Genomic DNA, 14,100 nt, shown 5'->3' on the forward strand with positions numbered 1-14,100 from the left:
CTTCCTGTGAATCTTTAATTATTTCAAAATAAAAAGGATTTTTAAAAAAATGGCCTCAGAATCTTACTTGTAGGAATTTAAGGAGAAAAACAAAGAGGATTTCAGATCAGGGAAAAACAGAGTAAGTAAGTAAGTACATTTTGCTCTGTTTCCCACCGAAACGCAAGTGTAAAAGCTGAATAGAATGCACGGAGAAGCTATTTGAGGACTTTTAAAGTCAAATAACAGCAGGAGAATTGGGACACGAGACCATAATTCAAAGTAACACTGAGCTGGTGGTGAGTTGTACCATTTTCCCTTCCCTAGTATCTCACAGTTATCCTCACTCTAGGCAGCCTGAACTCGGAGGTGGACGTAGGTGCAAACAGAGCGCTCAGGAAAGCACTCTGGTTCTGGCTGAGGAGCAGAAAAGTGTCTCCTAACACCCAGAGAGAGTGCAAGAAATACCCCCTCTTCTCTACTCCATTTTCTCCTGCCCCAGTCCCCTGCAGCCCACAGGCACACCCTTTTTTTTTGATCCAAGTAGGGTGGGTTTGTTTTTTTCTTTTAACCATTGTTTTCTTACTCTCTGTCCTTTGACTGCTTGACCCTGGATGTGGGCACAGTCACGGTAAGGAAGCTGCAGTGTCTTGGATGGAGGGCTAAAAAGGAGAGCCCAGGTGACTGGAAAGTACCAGGAAATCATGGAACGGGAGGAGTTCAGGACAGTGACCCCCCAAATTTGTTAATGATCTCCTGGGCTCCCTCCTGAGCTGTGCATGCATAGATCTGACTCTAAAGAGCGTATCATTGACTCTGAGAATGGGCCTAAGAGATAGATCAATGTCCCGGTCCTACCCAGGCTATGGGTAATCCACACGTGGGACTGACCCAAATAACACTGCAAGGACTTTGTAAATGGAACTGACACTGTGACCACAGGCCACAGAAGTCTGGTTGGGACGTGCAGCTACACAGTGCTTACAGGGACATGTATGGCATTGAATGCTTATATTAAAAAAGAAGAAAGGTCTCAAATCATTAATCTAAGCTTCAACCTTAAGACATTAGGAAAAAAGAACAGAAAAAAATCAAGGCAAGTGCAAGAGAAGAAATAAAGAGCAGACACCAATGAAATTGAAAACAGCAAAAGAACAGAGAAAATCAATGAAACCCAAAGCTCATTCTTTGAAAATAAATCAATAAAATTAATAAACTTCTAGGAAGACTAAACAAAAGAACAAAAGTAGAGAAGACACAAATTACCGATATCAGAAACGAAAGAGGTGGTATCACTACAGACCCAAAAGATAGTAAGAGGGTAGTAAGGGAATCCTTCCTACAAATAACTTTATACTTATAAATTTGACAACTTAGGTGAAATAAATCAATTCCATTTCATAACCTACCATAATTCACTCAAGATAAAATAATCTGAATAGCCCTGTAACTATTAAAGATATTAAATTCATTGTTAAAAAAATTTTTTTTAAATGTCCAAGCCTAGATGGTTTCATTGACAAATTGTTTTGTTTTGTTTTGTTTTTTTGGCTGTACCACGCAGCTTGCGGGATCTTATTTCCCTGACTAGGGATCAAACCCATACCCCCTGCAGTGGAAGCACAGAGTCCTAACCACTGGACCACCAGGGAATTCCCTCATTGACAAATTCTATCAAACATTTAATGAAGAAATAACAACAATTCTACCCAATCAATTCCAGAATATAAAAGGGGAGGGAACATTTCCCAAATCATCTTATAAGGTCAGCATTACCCTGATACCATCATCAGATAAAAGACAAAAGAACTCTACAGAACCATATCCCTTATAAATATAGATGCAAAAATCCTCAACAAAACATTAGTGCATGAAATCTAGCAAAATATTAAAATAATAATACACCATCCAGGGATACAATATTGGGATAAACGTCACTCAATTGTAAATATTATTTTTTAATATTTTGTTTGCTACACTTGATGCAATATCTATGTAGGTTCATCTATGTAGGTTCAAATATGGTTTGAAAAATAAATCAATGTAATCATCATATTAACAGTCGAAAGATGAAAAACCACATGATTATATAAATTGATGAAGAAAAAGCATTTGGCAACATTCAACATTCATTCACGATAAAGATTCCCAGCTAACCAGGCACAGAAAGGAAATTCCTCAAACTGAGAAGGAGCATCTACAAAAAAATTGAGACCAAAGCAAGGATGCCCACATTGAACAGTCCAATTTCCCATTATACTGGAAGTCCTATCCAGTGTAACACATAAGAAAAAAAGGCATACAGTTGGAAAGGAAGGAATAAAAACTGTCTCTGCTTGCAGACAACATGATAGTCTAAGTATAAAATCCCAAGGAGTGTGTTCCCCTCCCCCACAAGAAAGATCTAGAACTAATAAATGGGCCTAGTAACGTCACAGAATGTAAGCTCAACATACAAAAATTAATTGTTTTTCTAAAAACTAGCAGTAAACAGTTTGAGGCCAAAAACAGTCCTAAATAAATGGGGAGATATGTCATGGACTGGAGGACCCAACAGAGTGAAAATGTCAATGCTCTCCAAGTTGATCTACAGATTTAATGCAATCAAAATCACAGCAGGATATTTTGGTAAATGTAGGCAAGCTTATTAAAATTTATACCAAAAGGGAAAGGCCCTAGAACAGCTGAAACAATTTTGAAAAAGAGAAATAAATTTATTTAGAGGAATCACACTTCCCAATTTTAAGACTTACTGTAAAGCTACAATAATCAAGATCTTGCAGCAACGGTATAGACGCATCAATCAACGAACGGAACAGAACAGAGAGCCCAGGATATACCCTCACAAATATGCCCAAGTGATTTTTGACAAGGATGCAAATGTATCTCAATGGAGAAAGGATAGCCTTTCAACAAATGGTATTAGAACAATTTGTTGTCTGTAAGTTAAAAAAAAATACCCCAATCTAAATCTCACACCTTATACAAAAGTTAACTCAAAATGAAAATCGTAAAGCTATAAAGCTTTTAGAAGAAAACAGAGAAAATCTTCACGATCTGTGGTTAGGAAAAGAGTTCTGAGCCATGACACCAAATGCACGATTCATAAAAGAAAAAAAGTAATAAATTAGTCTTGACAAATATTTTAAATTTTGCAAAAGACAAGTTAAGAGAACGAAAAGACAGCAATAGACTAGGAGAAAGTATTTGCAAATCACATGTGACAAAGGACTGCTTCCAAAATATACTAAAAACTCTCAAAATCAATAAGAAAATGATCCAGGGCTTCCCTGGTGGCGCAGTGGTTGAGAGTCCGCCTGCCGATGCAGGGGACACGGATTCGTGCCCCAGTCTGGGAAGATCCCGCATGCCGCAGAGCAGCTGGGCCCGTGAGCCATGGCCGCTGAGCCTGCGCATCCGGGGCCTGTGCTCCACAACAGGAGAGGCCACAACGGTGAGAGGCCCACGTACCGCAAAAAAAAAAAAAAAGTAGGCAAAAGACTTGAACATAAACTTCACCAAAGAGAACATAGTATATGAAAGGCAAGTAAGCATATGCAAAGATGCTCAATATTATTGGTCATTAGGGAAATGCAAATTAAAACCAGTGAGATGGAATGCAAAATGGTACAGCCCGTCCAGAAGACAGTCTGACAGTTCTTTTAAACCATATGACCCAGAAGTGCTACTCCTGGGTATTTTTACCCTGGAGTAATGAAAACTTATGTTCACACGAAAACCTCTACACAGGTATTTACAGCAGCCACATTCATAACTGCCCAAAACTAGAAACAACCACAATGCTCTTCCACTGGAGAATGGATAACCAACTGTGGCCTGCCTGTACAGCTGGTAACTAGTAATCAAAAGGAACGCACCATTGATACACAGGACAATTGGGATGAATCTCAAAGATATGATCCCAATTTCAAAAGATTACATACCGTATTGTTCCACTTACATGATATTCTTGAAATGACAAAGTTGTAGTGATGAAAAACACATCAGTTTTTTGGTAGTGGGGAGTGGGGAAGGCTTGGGTTGCATAGCATGAGGAAGTGCTTTGGAAAGATGGGACTGTTTGGTATCTTGATAGTCATGTTGATTACATGAATATATAGGTATGTTTTAAAACCTATATAAGTGTTCAAATTCACAGACCTATACAGCTCTTTAAAATGGGACCAGAAGGAGAAACAAAAAATTTAAAAATCTGTTCTGTACCAGTCACTTTGCATTTTGTCTCATTAAATCCTCACAGACTGCAAGATTAGTTTATCATCCCCATATTACTTGGGGATGATAAACTAATCCCCATAAGAAACTTGAAACTCCAAGATACTCAGGAACTTACCCAGTCACACCATGAAGAGTGGCAGAGCCTGGAGCCCTACCCAGACCCTCCTTGCACCTAGCACTGGGATGGTCAAGTCTGCAGGAAGTAGTTTAAGACACTGGGAAAGACAGGCTGCCCTCTTTGTTCATGTCAGTTACGTGTCTGGCTTCTGTGCACAGCCTTGCTAAGCTGGACCTGCTCAGCTTTTAGTCAAATGGACATCTCGGCAAGATCATCTGGGCTTCTTGGGCGCTGGCCTGCATATGCGGATTGGACTTGGTGATGTTCTTTGAGGTAGTGAAGATACTGAGGAAAGAACGCTGGACTAAGACCTGACTGTTTCATCTTGATCCCTTCCTATTCCTAAATGATTCTACCCACTCCCAGCAAGGTGTTGATGGCTCTCAAGCATGCATTTTAGACCCAGAGGGTATATCAACATGAACTTCAGAGAGAATGCTAACTACCTCCACAGATGTCATCCCTAGTCTAAAAGCATTAAAACAGTATTTAGTGTTAACTAGCTATTATACTAACTTGAAAAACATGTGAAATAAGATGTAAAATGTCCATTAGGGTCAATAATCAAAGAATATAACATGTGACAGACAAAAAATTAAAGATAACTATATATCCTTCTCTAAAATTTTACCTTAATGCTGAGGATTCAAGTTAATATTTTTTCCTTCTGGAAGACTCATCATGAAGGTGGTAGAGTAAGCAATTATCAAGCATTCATTCCCTAATGAAAACTACTAAGCCAAATTAACAAGAAAATATTTTAATGATACTTTTGTAGCACAAAATTAAACTGAGACAGGTAAGAGGAATGTGAGGGAATCTAGAAAACCATCAATTATATCGCTTTATTGTGACATAACCCAGGTGTTGAGAATGAACAGGTGTCCTATCAGCAGTCTCCATGTCTCCTCTCAAAGGCACAGTCTAGGCAATATATCCAACAAAGAGGTTGTGCTTAGGCTCCAGTCCCCTGACCTGTTATTTAAAAGTACTACAATATATGAAACCATTTATCACTGCAGATTCAAATGACTGTCTGTCTGTCTGCCTGTCTGGAGATCACTTCAATTGCTCCTCAGGCCCCTTCAGGCTGGACTTCTGATTTCTTCTTTCTTTCTGACCCTGAATTCGGTAGAGCTTCTTCCTGAGGTCCTTCTGTCGCTTCAGTTTCTCTTCTTCCTCCTTCTGCTTCACTTTGAAGTGTTCTTTGTTGTGTAGATGCCGTTGCTCCTTGGCTTTCTTCACCTTCTCACTATGCACTGTACTCAGAGCATCCAGCAGCGCAAGGATCTGACGAGGGCAAAACCCAGAGAGCATCAGAATATTCTTACAGCTACAGCATGCTTTCCTTCTAAGTTTCAGGAGGCCTAAACACCACAGCTGATGGCATCAAAGTTACAATCAATTCATGATCCAAATGAATATTAACCTAGTGAAAATTTATCCTGAACTAGGAAATTATAATTTGCATGGAAATATAAGTAGGAGCATATTTACTTAGCAAAATACTTAAATAATGGCCTTGACCACAAAACCACCTTTGTTAAATCACTCTGTGGATACTCTGTACAACTAAGAGCGACTTGCCAGCTGTGTGCCTATTATTCCTCATTAAAATGCATAAGGCAGAGCATGACTAAACAAAAGAAGCGAAATGGACTCCGGCCTTTCTTCTAACTTCCAGATCAAGTGCCTTGAATAAGTCTGGCCCTTATCCTTTCCTAATGAAAAGTGAGAATGCAGTAAAAATGCCACGTGTGTTACTGAAAGCATTATTTTCACATCTAAATGCAACATGCTGGAAGCCGTCCATCAACAGTACCTTCCTTTCATGAGGCTCCCGTACGACAGCTGGTCTCAGTCTGTCCTTCGGAATCTTGCCTGCCTTTGCTTGGGTCTTGGGCTTGCTCTTAAATGGCAGGGCCTTCTGCAAGGCTTTTGGAATGTGCAGTGAATTAAAATGTTTCTTTTGCCTCACAACTGGCTGAAAAAGAAAAATAAAACAAAGACTGTGACATATTTATATTATGATCTATGTACATTTAAAACTTGCATAAAATCTTCTCAATGTGTTGATTTTTCCACAAGATCAGTAACACCACAGTTTGCTGACCATCAGAAATGAGGACTCAATCATCCATCAAATATATATTGCCTCAATGGGCATGCACAGCTGCAAGCAAAACAAAGGAATATATAGAGTATACATATTTACAATTCTTCCAAGAAATCAACTGTGCCCATATCTACAGTATGGACGATAGGATCTCAACAGAGCAGATGAAAAGATCCAAAGTTTCTGTTAATGAAAAACTCTGGCCTTATCTTTGGGGCACTGAGACGGTTTTTTCTAGCCTAACAAGAATAACTAGCTTTTCATCTTGACTATAAACCTCTCTGGATTTAAGGACATAGTTATTCCGCCAATGAGCAGCTGAAATGCCCCCATCCCTGGTTCTCATTAAGAAGTTTAACTTTATTCTGTTTCTAATAGAAGGCTGGTTGAGAAAAGTGATATTTAAATGACTAATGAAGGCAAAACTACTTCTACATTCAGTTTTCAAGCTAACCAAATTCTATGCTTAAATTGAGATGACCAAAATTCTTAACTGCCTCAGAAGTAGTTAATAAGTTGAAAGTTTTGCCCTAGACCTTTACCAAGGTCGACAACTATATAGAGAATATGTCTGCTGTATCTTTATAAATTTACTGTTAAAGACATCACCCACAATAATATTCAATACTCTCTGTTTAAGACACCAAAATATTTTAGAATGAAAGAAATCAGAGAAATCTCCTTCTCAAAAACAAGTAAGCACCACAGACTGGACAACAGGTACTATGTCCTGAAGTATATTTTAAGAGAAATTCATGGCAATGTGATTCAAATTTTATTAACTATTTTACAGAAAAACTAATGTCTGGAAAACTTCTGTTTCTTGCAGAATGGCAGACCGATACCCTGAATTACCCTCTTATTACAAAACAATTAAATATCCTGCATTAACACAAACAAATCTTGTCAAACGCATTGTTAACCTGTGAACAAAACAATGGACGTTCTCAGAGACCAAAACTTGAATGAAAATGGGAATCCAGACAGGCACTGAGAACTTAACATTTTAAAATACTGATGAGGCCAACTACTGGAAAGGATGTGGAATAACTAGAACTCTGATAAGCTGTTCAAGTCTAACCTGGTATTTCAGTATACTACAGGGATCACACACTGATGTTGAACGCATGTACCCTGTAACCTGGCAATCCCACCCATGGAGATCTATAGAACGGAACTGTGTGCACATGCACACCAAACAAGTTGCATATAAGTGTTCAGGGCAGCATTTACAATAGCCAAAAATTGGAAACACTGTCCATCAATGGATAAAACCGACATTCTCATACAATGAAATTCTACTCAACAATAAAAACAAATAAATGTCTGCTATATACAAGAACATGGATGAATCTCATAATACTGAAGGAAAGAAACCAGGCAAAACAGTACATGGTATATTTTATAAAACTCAAAAAAAGGCAGAAGTAATTTCCGTGTCAGGGGTTGGGATAGCGGCTATCTCTGAGGTGGAGGTGGGGTAGTGACTGGGAGAGGTCACAAGGGGGACTTCTACTGTGCTGGTAATTCTATTGCTTGATCCAGGCGATGGTAACTTAGGTACGCTAAAATTCAATGAGCTGTATACACTTATTATTTGTGTACTTTTCTGTGTGTATGTTAACACTTCAACAAAAAGTTTATTAAAACTCTCAAAAAAACCCTCCCCCTTGCTTCAATAAGAATCAGTACATTAATGTTTTTCAAATTAATACATGTATATAGTACCAAAAAAAGTTCAGAAGAGGTATATAGTTCAAAAGAGGTGAAAAGTTTAGGTCTCCTTTCCAATCCACAGAAAACCACTACTACCACTTGTCCTGTGTTCCTTCCAAAATAGTCTGAATATACAACATGTTCATTCAAATTTAATGTTAGACTTTCTACTTGAAAATTCAAACCACAAAAAACATTACATATGAAGCTTCTGGGTGACACCCATCTACAGAGCACATGGGTGACTGACTGTACCTTATACAGAGAATCCTTGCTGGCCTTTAGTTTGATGCCATGGGAGAGCCGGAGTTGACCAGTTGTCCGCATTCCTGACCAGGTGTCTTTCTCACCAGCTGGTTTCAACAAAGATGTTACTGGGTTATAGAAGGCTGGAACAGAGACAGGATACCAAGTTCTCATAAAGACAATGTCTGGAAAGAGAGGAAATTTACATTAACATTTTCAAAAGAAGATTCATATCCATCTCAGTAAACAAAAGAACAAAATATTCACTCCAAACTTCTCTAGCTGGCTGCACAGTATTTGAAGAGAGACTTCACCAAGTGAACTACTTTTGAATAACACAAAGCTTTTTACTGGATGTGGCTGGGCGTGCTACACAAGATGCTCCAACTGGGGAGAGCTACAGCTGACGCCTGTTTCTAAAGACATAAACTACCACCTATAGTTCACACTGACTAGAAATCAATAGTGAATGGTAGGTAACATGCTGTTAAGAACACACCACAAAGGATATTTACCACTCATCAGCAGTTTATCCTCAAAGGTGGCCCGGAAAGCTCCTTCTGGAGCCCGGAGCGCCTTCTTGATCTGTCCCCTTATTCCACTGACAGTTCGAATCACAGCACCTTCAAATTTGGCCACTTCCAAAGCAGAATTAAACATTCCCTACAGGTATATATACACATATATATATATATATTAAAAAAATACATACACACAAAGTCAGATATTTTACTTCTTAGTTCATAAATATATCCTTGGTTAAAAAACAAAAAATAATTCATTGAAAGGTGATAAAAAATCAACTCTATTTTTCCCCCTAAAGGTGGAATTACTAGGTCAAAAGGAATACAACTCTATCTTCCCTGAAATAACACTAATTAAGACTCTATTGTGGGCTCATTAACATGTTCATCACTGCTATCTTTGTAGAAGAGAAGATCAAAAAGATATTTATTGGTCTGAACTGGCCTAGATGGCCTTTGCTGTCATCTCACAGGGCTTGACTACAGTTCTTATCCTGTTACTTAGGTGCACACACTCAGAAAATAAAGAGACAGCAAGATAAATGCTGATGGTAGTATTACGTTATAAGAACATTTTATGATCATCTTAACTCTGTGTTTTTAATGGAAACACCCTCTACTGATGAAATTTTCAATAAATGTTGCTCAAACTACCCTCCCATGTTATATTGCTCTGTGTTACTTAAATATGCTCAGAAATCTAAAGAAGTAAACTAAATATAAAGAATATAAAATATAAAGAAGTAAACTAAAAATATCAAAGACGAAGTTTATAAAAGATTTCAAATACTTTTCTGAAAACATTAGAACTATATCTTAGACCTATATTAGAATATTTCATTCCTCTTTTAACAATATACACATTTATAAGCATATGAATATACAGATATATATATATATACCTTAATGAATGAAGTGTTCTTGAAAATTTTATATGGAAAACCAGTTAGCTTTAATTTCTTCACAATTTTTATAGATTTATCCAGATCAAGGACAACTCCTGTGGCAGCTATCCGGAAATCAGCCTAAAAAGGAACCCCCAAAATGTGAATACAGGAATAATGTCAGCAAGAGAAGAACTACATTTCTCTGTAATGCAACGAATTACCAAAGTGCAATTCACTTACAATCACCTAAGAAAAAGTAAGAAAGAATACATGAACATGCAAAACACTGTTTTAACAAAAGCTATCTGAAACTATAATACATGTACGCCAAAATTATCGATGATATCTTGAGCATTTTCCTGAGGGTGATTTCACAGTAACACAGTTTCACAAAGATGAATGAATGAAAGGGAATATGAAGATTTGGCTACAATGTTTGAGAAATTAAATTTTGGACATTAAGGATGGATTCCATTTGCCCATTATTCTGTTTTCTTTTCTGTTAAATGAGGCCAATAAAACCTGCTCTGATTGGTCAAATGAAGACTGTGTGAACATACCTTGCTAAACCAGATTACTAGGGGGTAGTCTTATGTCTAGCTGGTATCCAATGTATGCCAGAACCTAGTCGAGTGGTTAGCTCATGGTGAGCACTGCTTAAATATTTTTAGAATAATATTAAAAAGCATAAAATATAAAACCATAAAAATATAAAATATCATCAGTACCATTACAATTCTTCTATTTCCCTTTTCTCTACTCCCACACCTTACTTAAAAGGATGCAGGAAAGGGCTTCCCTGGTGGCACAGTGGTTGGGAGTCTGCCTGCCGGTGCCGGGGTCAGAGGTTCGTGCCCTGGTCTGGGAGGATCCCACGTACTGCAGAGAGGCTGGGCCCGTGGGCCATGGCCGCTGGGCCTGCACGTCCGGAGCCTGTGCTCCGAGGCAGGAGAGGCCGCGGTGGTGGGAGGCCCGCGTACCACAAAAAAAAAAAAAAAAAAAAAAAGATGCAGGAAATTTAAAAGCAAAGAGAAGTTTACTATAAATACTTAAAATGAATAATTTTCAACTTAAAGTTTCAGGTACATATTCCATAATCCAGACATTATATCTCAAACACTATCTATAAAATAAACGATCAAAGATAGTTACCATTATGCCACTGACAGACTGTATTGCCAAGAACCCAGTACCCTGCGGAGTGATAGGACCTTAAAGGAAACAGGAAAAAAAAAAAAAAAATACAGTGAACCACACATTCTGGATTCTGCTTTACATATATACTCCAAAACAAAAAAAAGAGAAAAATCTTATGAATTGGGATTTCATGAAAGGAAAAAAGCAAAATTACAATGATAAAGCTTAAAAGATTTAAATTAACCTACAAGCAAGTTTATTCTAATCCCTTTTTACCCCAAAAGGTTGCTCCACAATGCATGTGCTGTGGGGTGTATTTCAGAAGCCTCTGTCTTCCATTGTGGTCTTCAATATAATAAAGTGGGATGGTCTGAAACCTCCTCCACCCTACAGAAAAAATGACTGGATCTCGGGACTTGAGGATTTTCTTATACCAACGATGTTTCTTCAGACGCATCTGAAAGGAGAAGAGATTTCAGTAAGATTACTGGTACAAGTATGACCAAAGAACCTCAATCGTTAAGCATACAGTGAAGGGTACCTACCTGTACATATCCAACATTGCCCTCACTATTGCCCAAACCACCCAAAATAATTGGGTAATGTGGGTCAAAGTTAAGCACGAATTCACAGGGGACGTTTTCTATCTCAATTCGGACATACATCCCAGGTCGAAAACCCTCATACTGAACTCTGGCTTCATCATCTTGATCTTCGAATTCTGCCCGGTTAAGCTATACATGAGAGGGGAAAAATAAAACAAAAACAATTAAAAACCCATAATTCTGTTACTTTTAATAAATGTAAGATTAACATTTTAAAAAAAGAGCAATTTTTAAAGAAAGGAACCATGTACAGAATTATTTAGGCTTTATCCTAATTAAAAATAATATGTTTTATCTATACAGTTTGTTCAGGATATGCCCCAACTGTTTACTTCTCTGTTGCTCCAAGCTATATTATAGTAAATACAAATAACTCTGCAAGCAGCCCTTAATGTTGGTCGACACTCTGAACTTCCCCATCCACACTTTCTTTTCTTACTCTCCCAATTATTTCACACTTTTTCTCTTTTCATCAAACACCCAGTTATCTCCTCCCTCATCCTCACTCTCAGCTGTTGACTGTTTCCTAATTCACTCAAAATTTAAGCAGCCTAAAAGAACTTCCACAGTTAGCCCCTCTACCAGGGTTTACACCCATATTCAGCCTTTTATTACAGCTCTGCACTGTTCAATATAGTAGCCACACATGGCTATTTAAGTTGAAATTAAATAAAACTTTAAAATTCAGTCATTTAATCACATTAACTGTATTTCAAGTGGTCAGTATCAACATGTGGCTAGGTGGCTACAATATAAGACAGTAAGATATACATTTCCTCAATCACAGCATGCTCTACTAGGCAGCTGTTAGAGATTATCCATGCCTCTATTTAATGCCAACCTTTACTTGCACCCTAGATCAATCCACTCTTGTTGGACTTTATTCCAACAAATCTTTCCTGTTATTTCTCTCATCTTAAAACCTTTTGACTGCACTTCCTCTCACTATTGCCCCGTTTCTCTGCTTATCTTTGAAGCAAAATGCCACAGAAGTTTTCTAAAGTCTGGTTCCAGTTATGCTGCTCATATTCTCATAAATCCCCTAAAATTGTACTTGAACCAATATTCCATTGAAATGCTTGCCAAAGTCACTAAAGGTCTCCATGTTCTTAATCCAGTGGTCAATTCTGTCTTCACTGTAGTTAACACATCAGCAGGATTTGAAACAATTTATCACTTCCTTCTACAGTGGTTTCCAGCATACTGCACGTCCTCTTACATTTCTTCTATCTCCTGGGAGCTGCGCAGCCTCCACTGCTGCTTTCTTCTCTCTGCCCAGTCTCCTGAAGTACCCAGTCCTGGTCTTCTCCTCTCCTGACTCCATGCTTACTCCCCAGGTCATTCCACCTATCTCATAGTTTTAAAAAGCACCCAGATCCTGAGTACATCACATTTAAGTCCCTGGCCTCAACAGCTCTCCAGAACTGACCACCTGACACTCCTCTTGTCTGAAAGGTATCTCAAACCTAACAGATCCAAACTTCATCTTCCCAGGTAGACTGACATCAATGAAAGGCTTTCCTATCTTACTGATGACAACCCAATCCCTCCAGTAAGTCATCCTTATCTTCCCTCTCACACATCTCACATTCAATCCACCAGGAAATCCTATTGATCTACCTTTCAAAAAAAGTATAGCCAGAATTTGACTCTTTCTTTCCTCTCATCACTGCAATCCCCCACCCCCTCCCCAGTGTAAGTCATGTTAATCTTACTGAACTTGTGCCAGGGTAATCCTTTCAAGGGGTAAGCAGATCATGCATGTCTCTCCTCTACTCAAAACCCCCGATGCGGGCTTCCCTGGTGGCGCAGTGGTTGAGAGTCCACCTGCTGATGCAGGGGACAAGGGTTTGTGCCCCGGTCCGGGAAGATCCCACATGCTGCGGAGCGGCTGGGCCCGTGAGCCATGGCCGCTGAGCCTGCGCTCCGCAACGGGAGAGGCCACAACAGTGAGAGGCCCGCATACCACAAACAAACAAACAAACAAAAAACCCGATGGACCCCCATTTCATTCACAGTAAAAAATTCGAAGTTCTTTACAATGACCCACAAGGTTTTAGGTGATTTTATTTTATTATTATTATTTTTTGGTTGCATTGGGTTTTCATTGCTGTGCATGCACGGGCTTTCTCTAGTTGCGGCGAGTGGGGGCTACTCTTCATTACGGTGCGCGGGCTTCTCATCGTGGTGGCTTCTCTTGTTGCAGAGCACAGGCTCTAGGTGCGCAGGTATCAGTAGTTGTGGCTCGTGGGCTATAGAGCACAGGCTCAGTAGTTGTGGCACACGGGCTTAGTTGCTCTGGAGCATGTGGGATCTTCCCGGATCAGGGATCGAACCCATGTCCCCTGCAGTGGCAGGGGGATTCTTAACCACTGCGCCACCAGGGAAGCCCCTAGGTGATTTTAAATTATAAATGGCCTAAAGCAAAGACTTCAGAACCAGCCTTACATTTCCTAGTCACTTCTATCAAAGGTCAGTACACACTTTGAATCACTATGTTAATGACTAACAAGGAGATACTTCTTTAACTAGA

General features: G+C 38.9%; 1 protein-coding gene across 3 annotated transcripts in view; it reads right to left on the reverse strand.

Annotated features, from left to right (window-relative positions):
- Positions 1 to 5,080: 5,080 nt before the first annotated feature.
- Positions 5,081 to 14,100, reverse strand: part of BMS1 (BMS1 ribosome biogenesis factor) — a 50,329-nt gene continuing 41,309 nt past the window's right edge. For all 3 annotated transcript variants that reach the window (XM_024764028.1, XM_024764029.1, XM_024764026.1), the window contains exons 16-23: positions 11,508 to 11,696; positions 11,239 to 11,419; positions 10,978 to 11,036; positions 9,841 to 9,963; positions 8,930 to 9,077; positions 8,424 to 8,599; positions 6,159 to 6,320; positions 5,081 to 5,626 (exon numbers count right to left, since the gene is read on the reverse strand). In XM_024764028.1, coding sequence (XP_024619796.1) covers positions 5,396 to 5,626; positions 6,159 to 6,320; positions 8,424 to 8,599; positions 8,930 to 9,077; positions 9,841 to 9,963; positions 10,978 to 11,036; positions 11,239 to 11,419; positions 11,508 to 11,696 — 1,269 coding nt within the window. In that variant the 3' untranslated portion in view covers positions 5,081 to 5,395. The remainder of the gene's footprint in view (positions 5,627 to 6,158; positions 6,321 to 8,423; positions 8,600 to 8,929; positions 9,078 to 9,840; positions 9,964 to 10,977; positions 11,037 to 11,238; positions 11,420 to 11,507; positions 11,697 to 14,100) is intronic.

The sequence above is a fragment of the Neophocaena asiaeorientalis genome, unplaced genomic scaffold (genome assembly GCF_003031525.2).
Source record: "Neophocaena asiaeorientalis asiaeorientalis breed wild unplaced genomic scaffold, Neophocaena_asiaeorientalis_V1.1 scaffold1133, whole genome shotgun sequence".
NCBI lineage: Eukaryota > Metazoa > Chordata > Mammalia > Artiodactyla > Phocoenidae > Neophocaena > Neophocaena asiaeorientalis.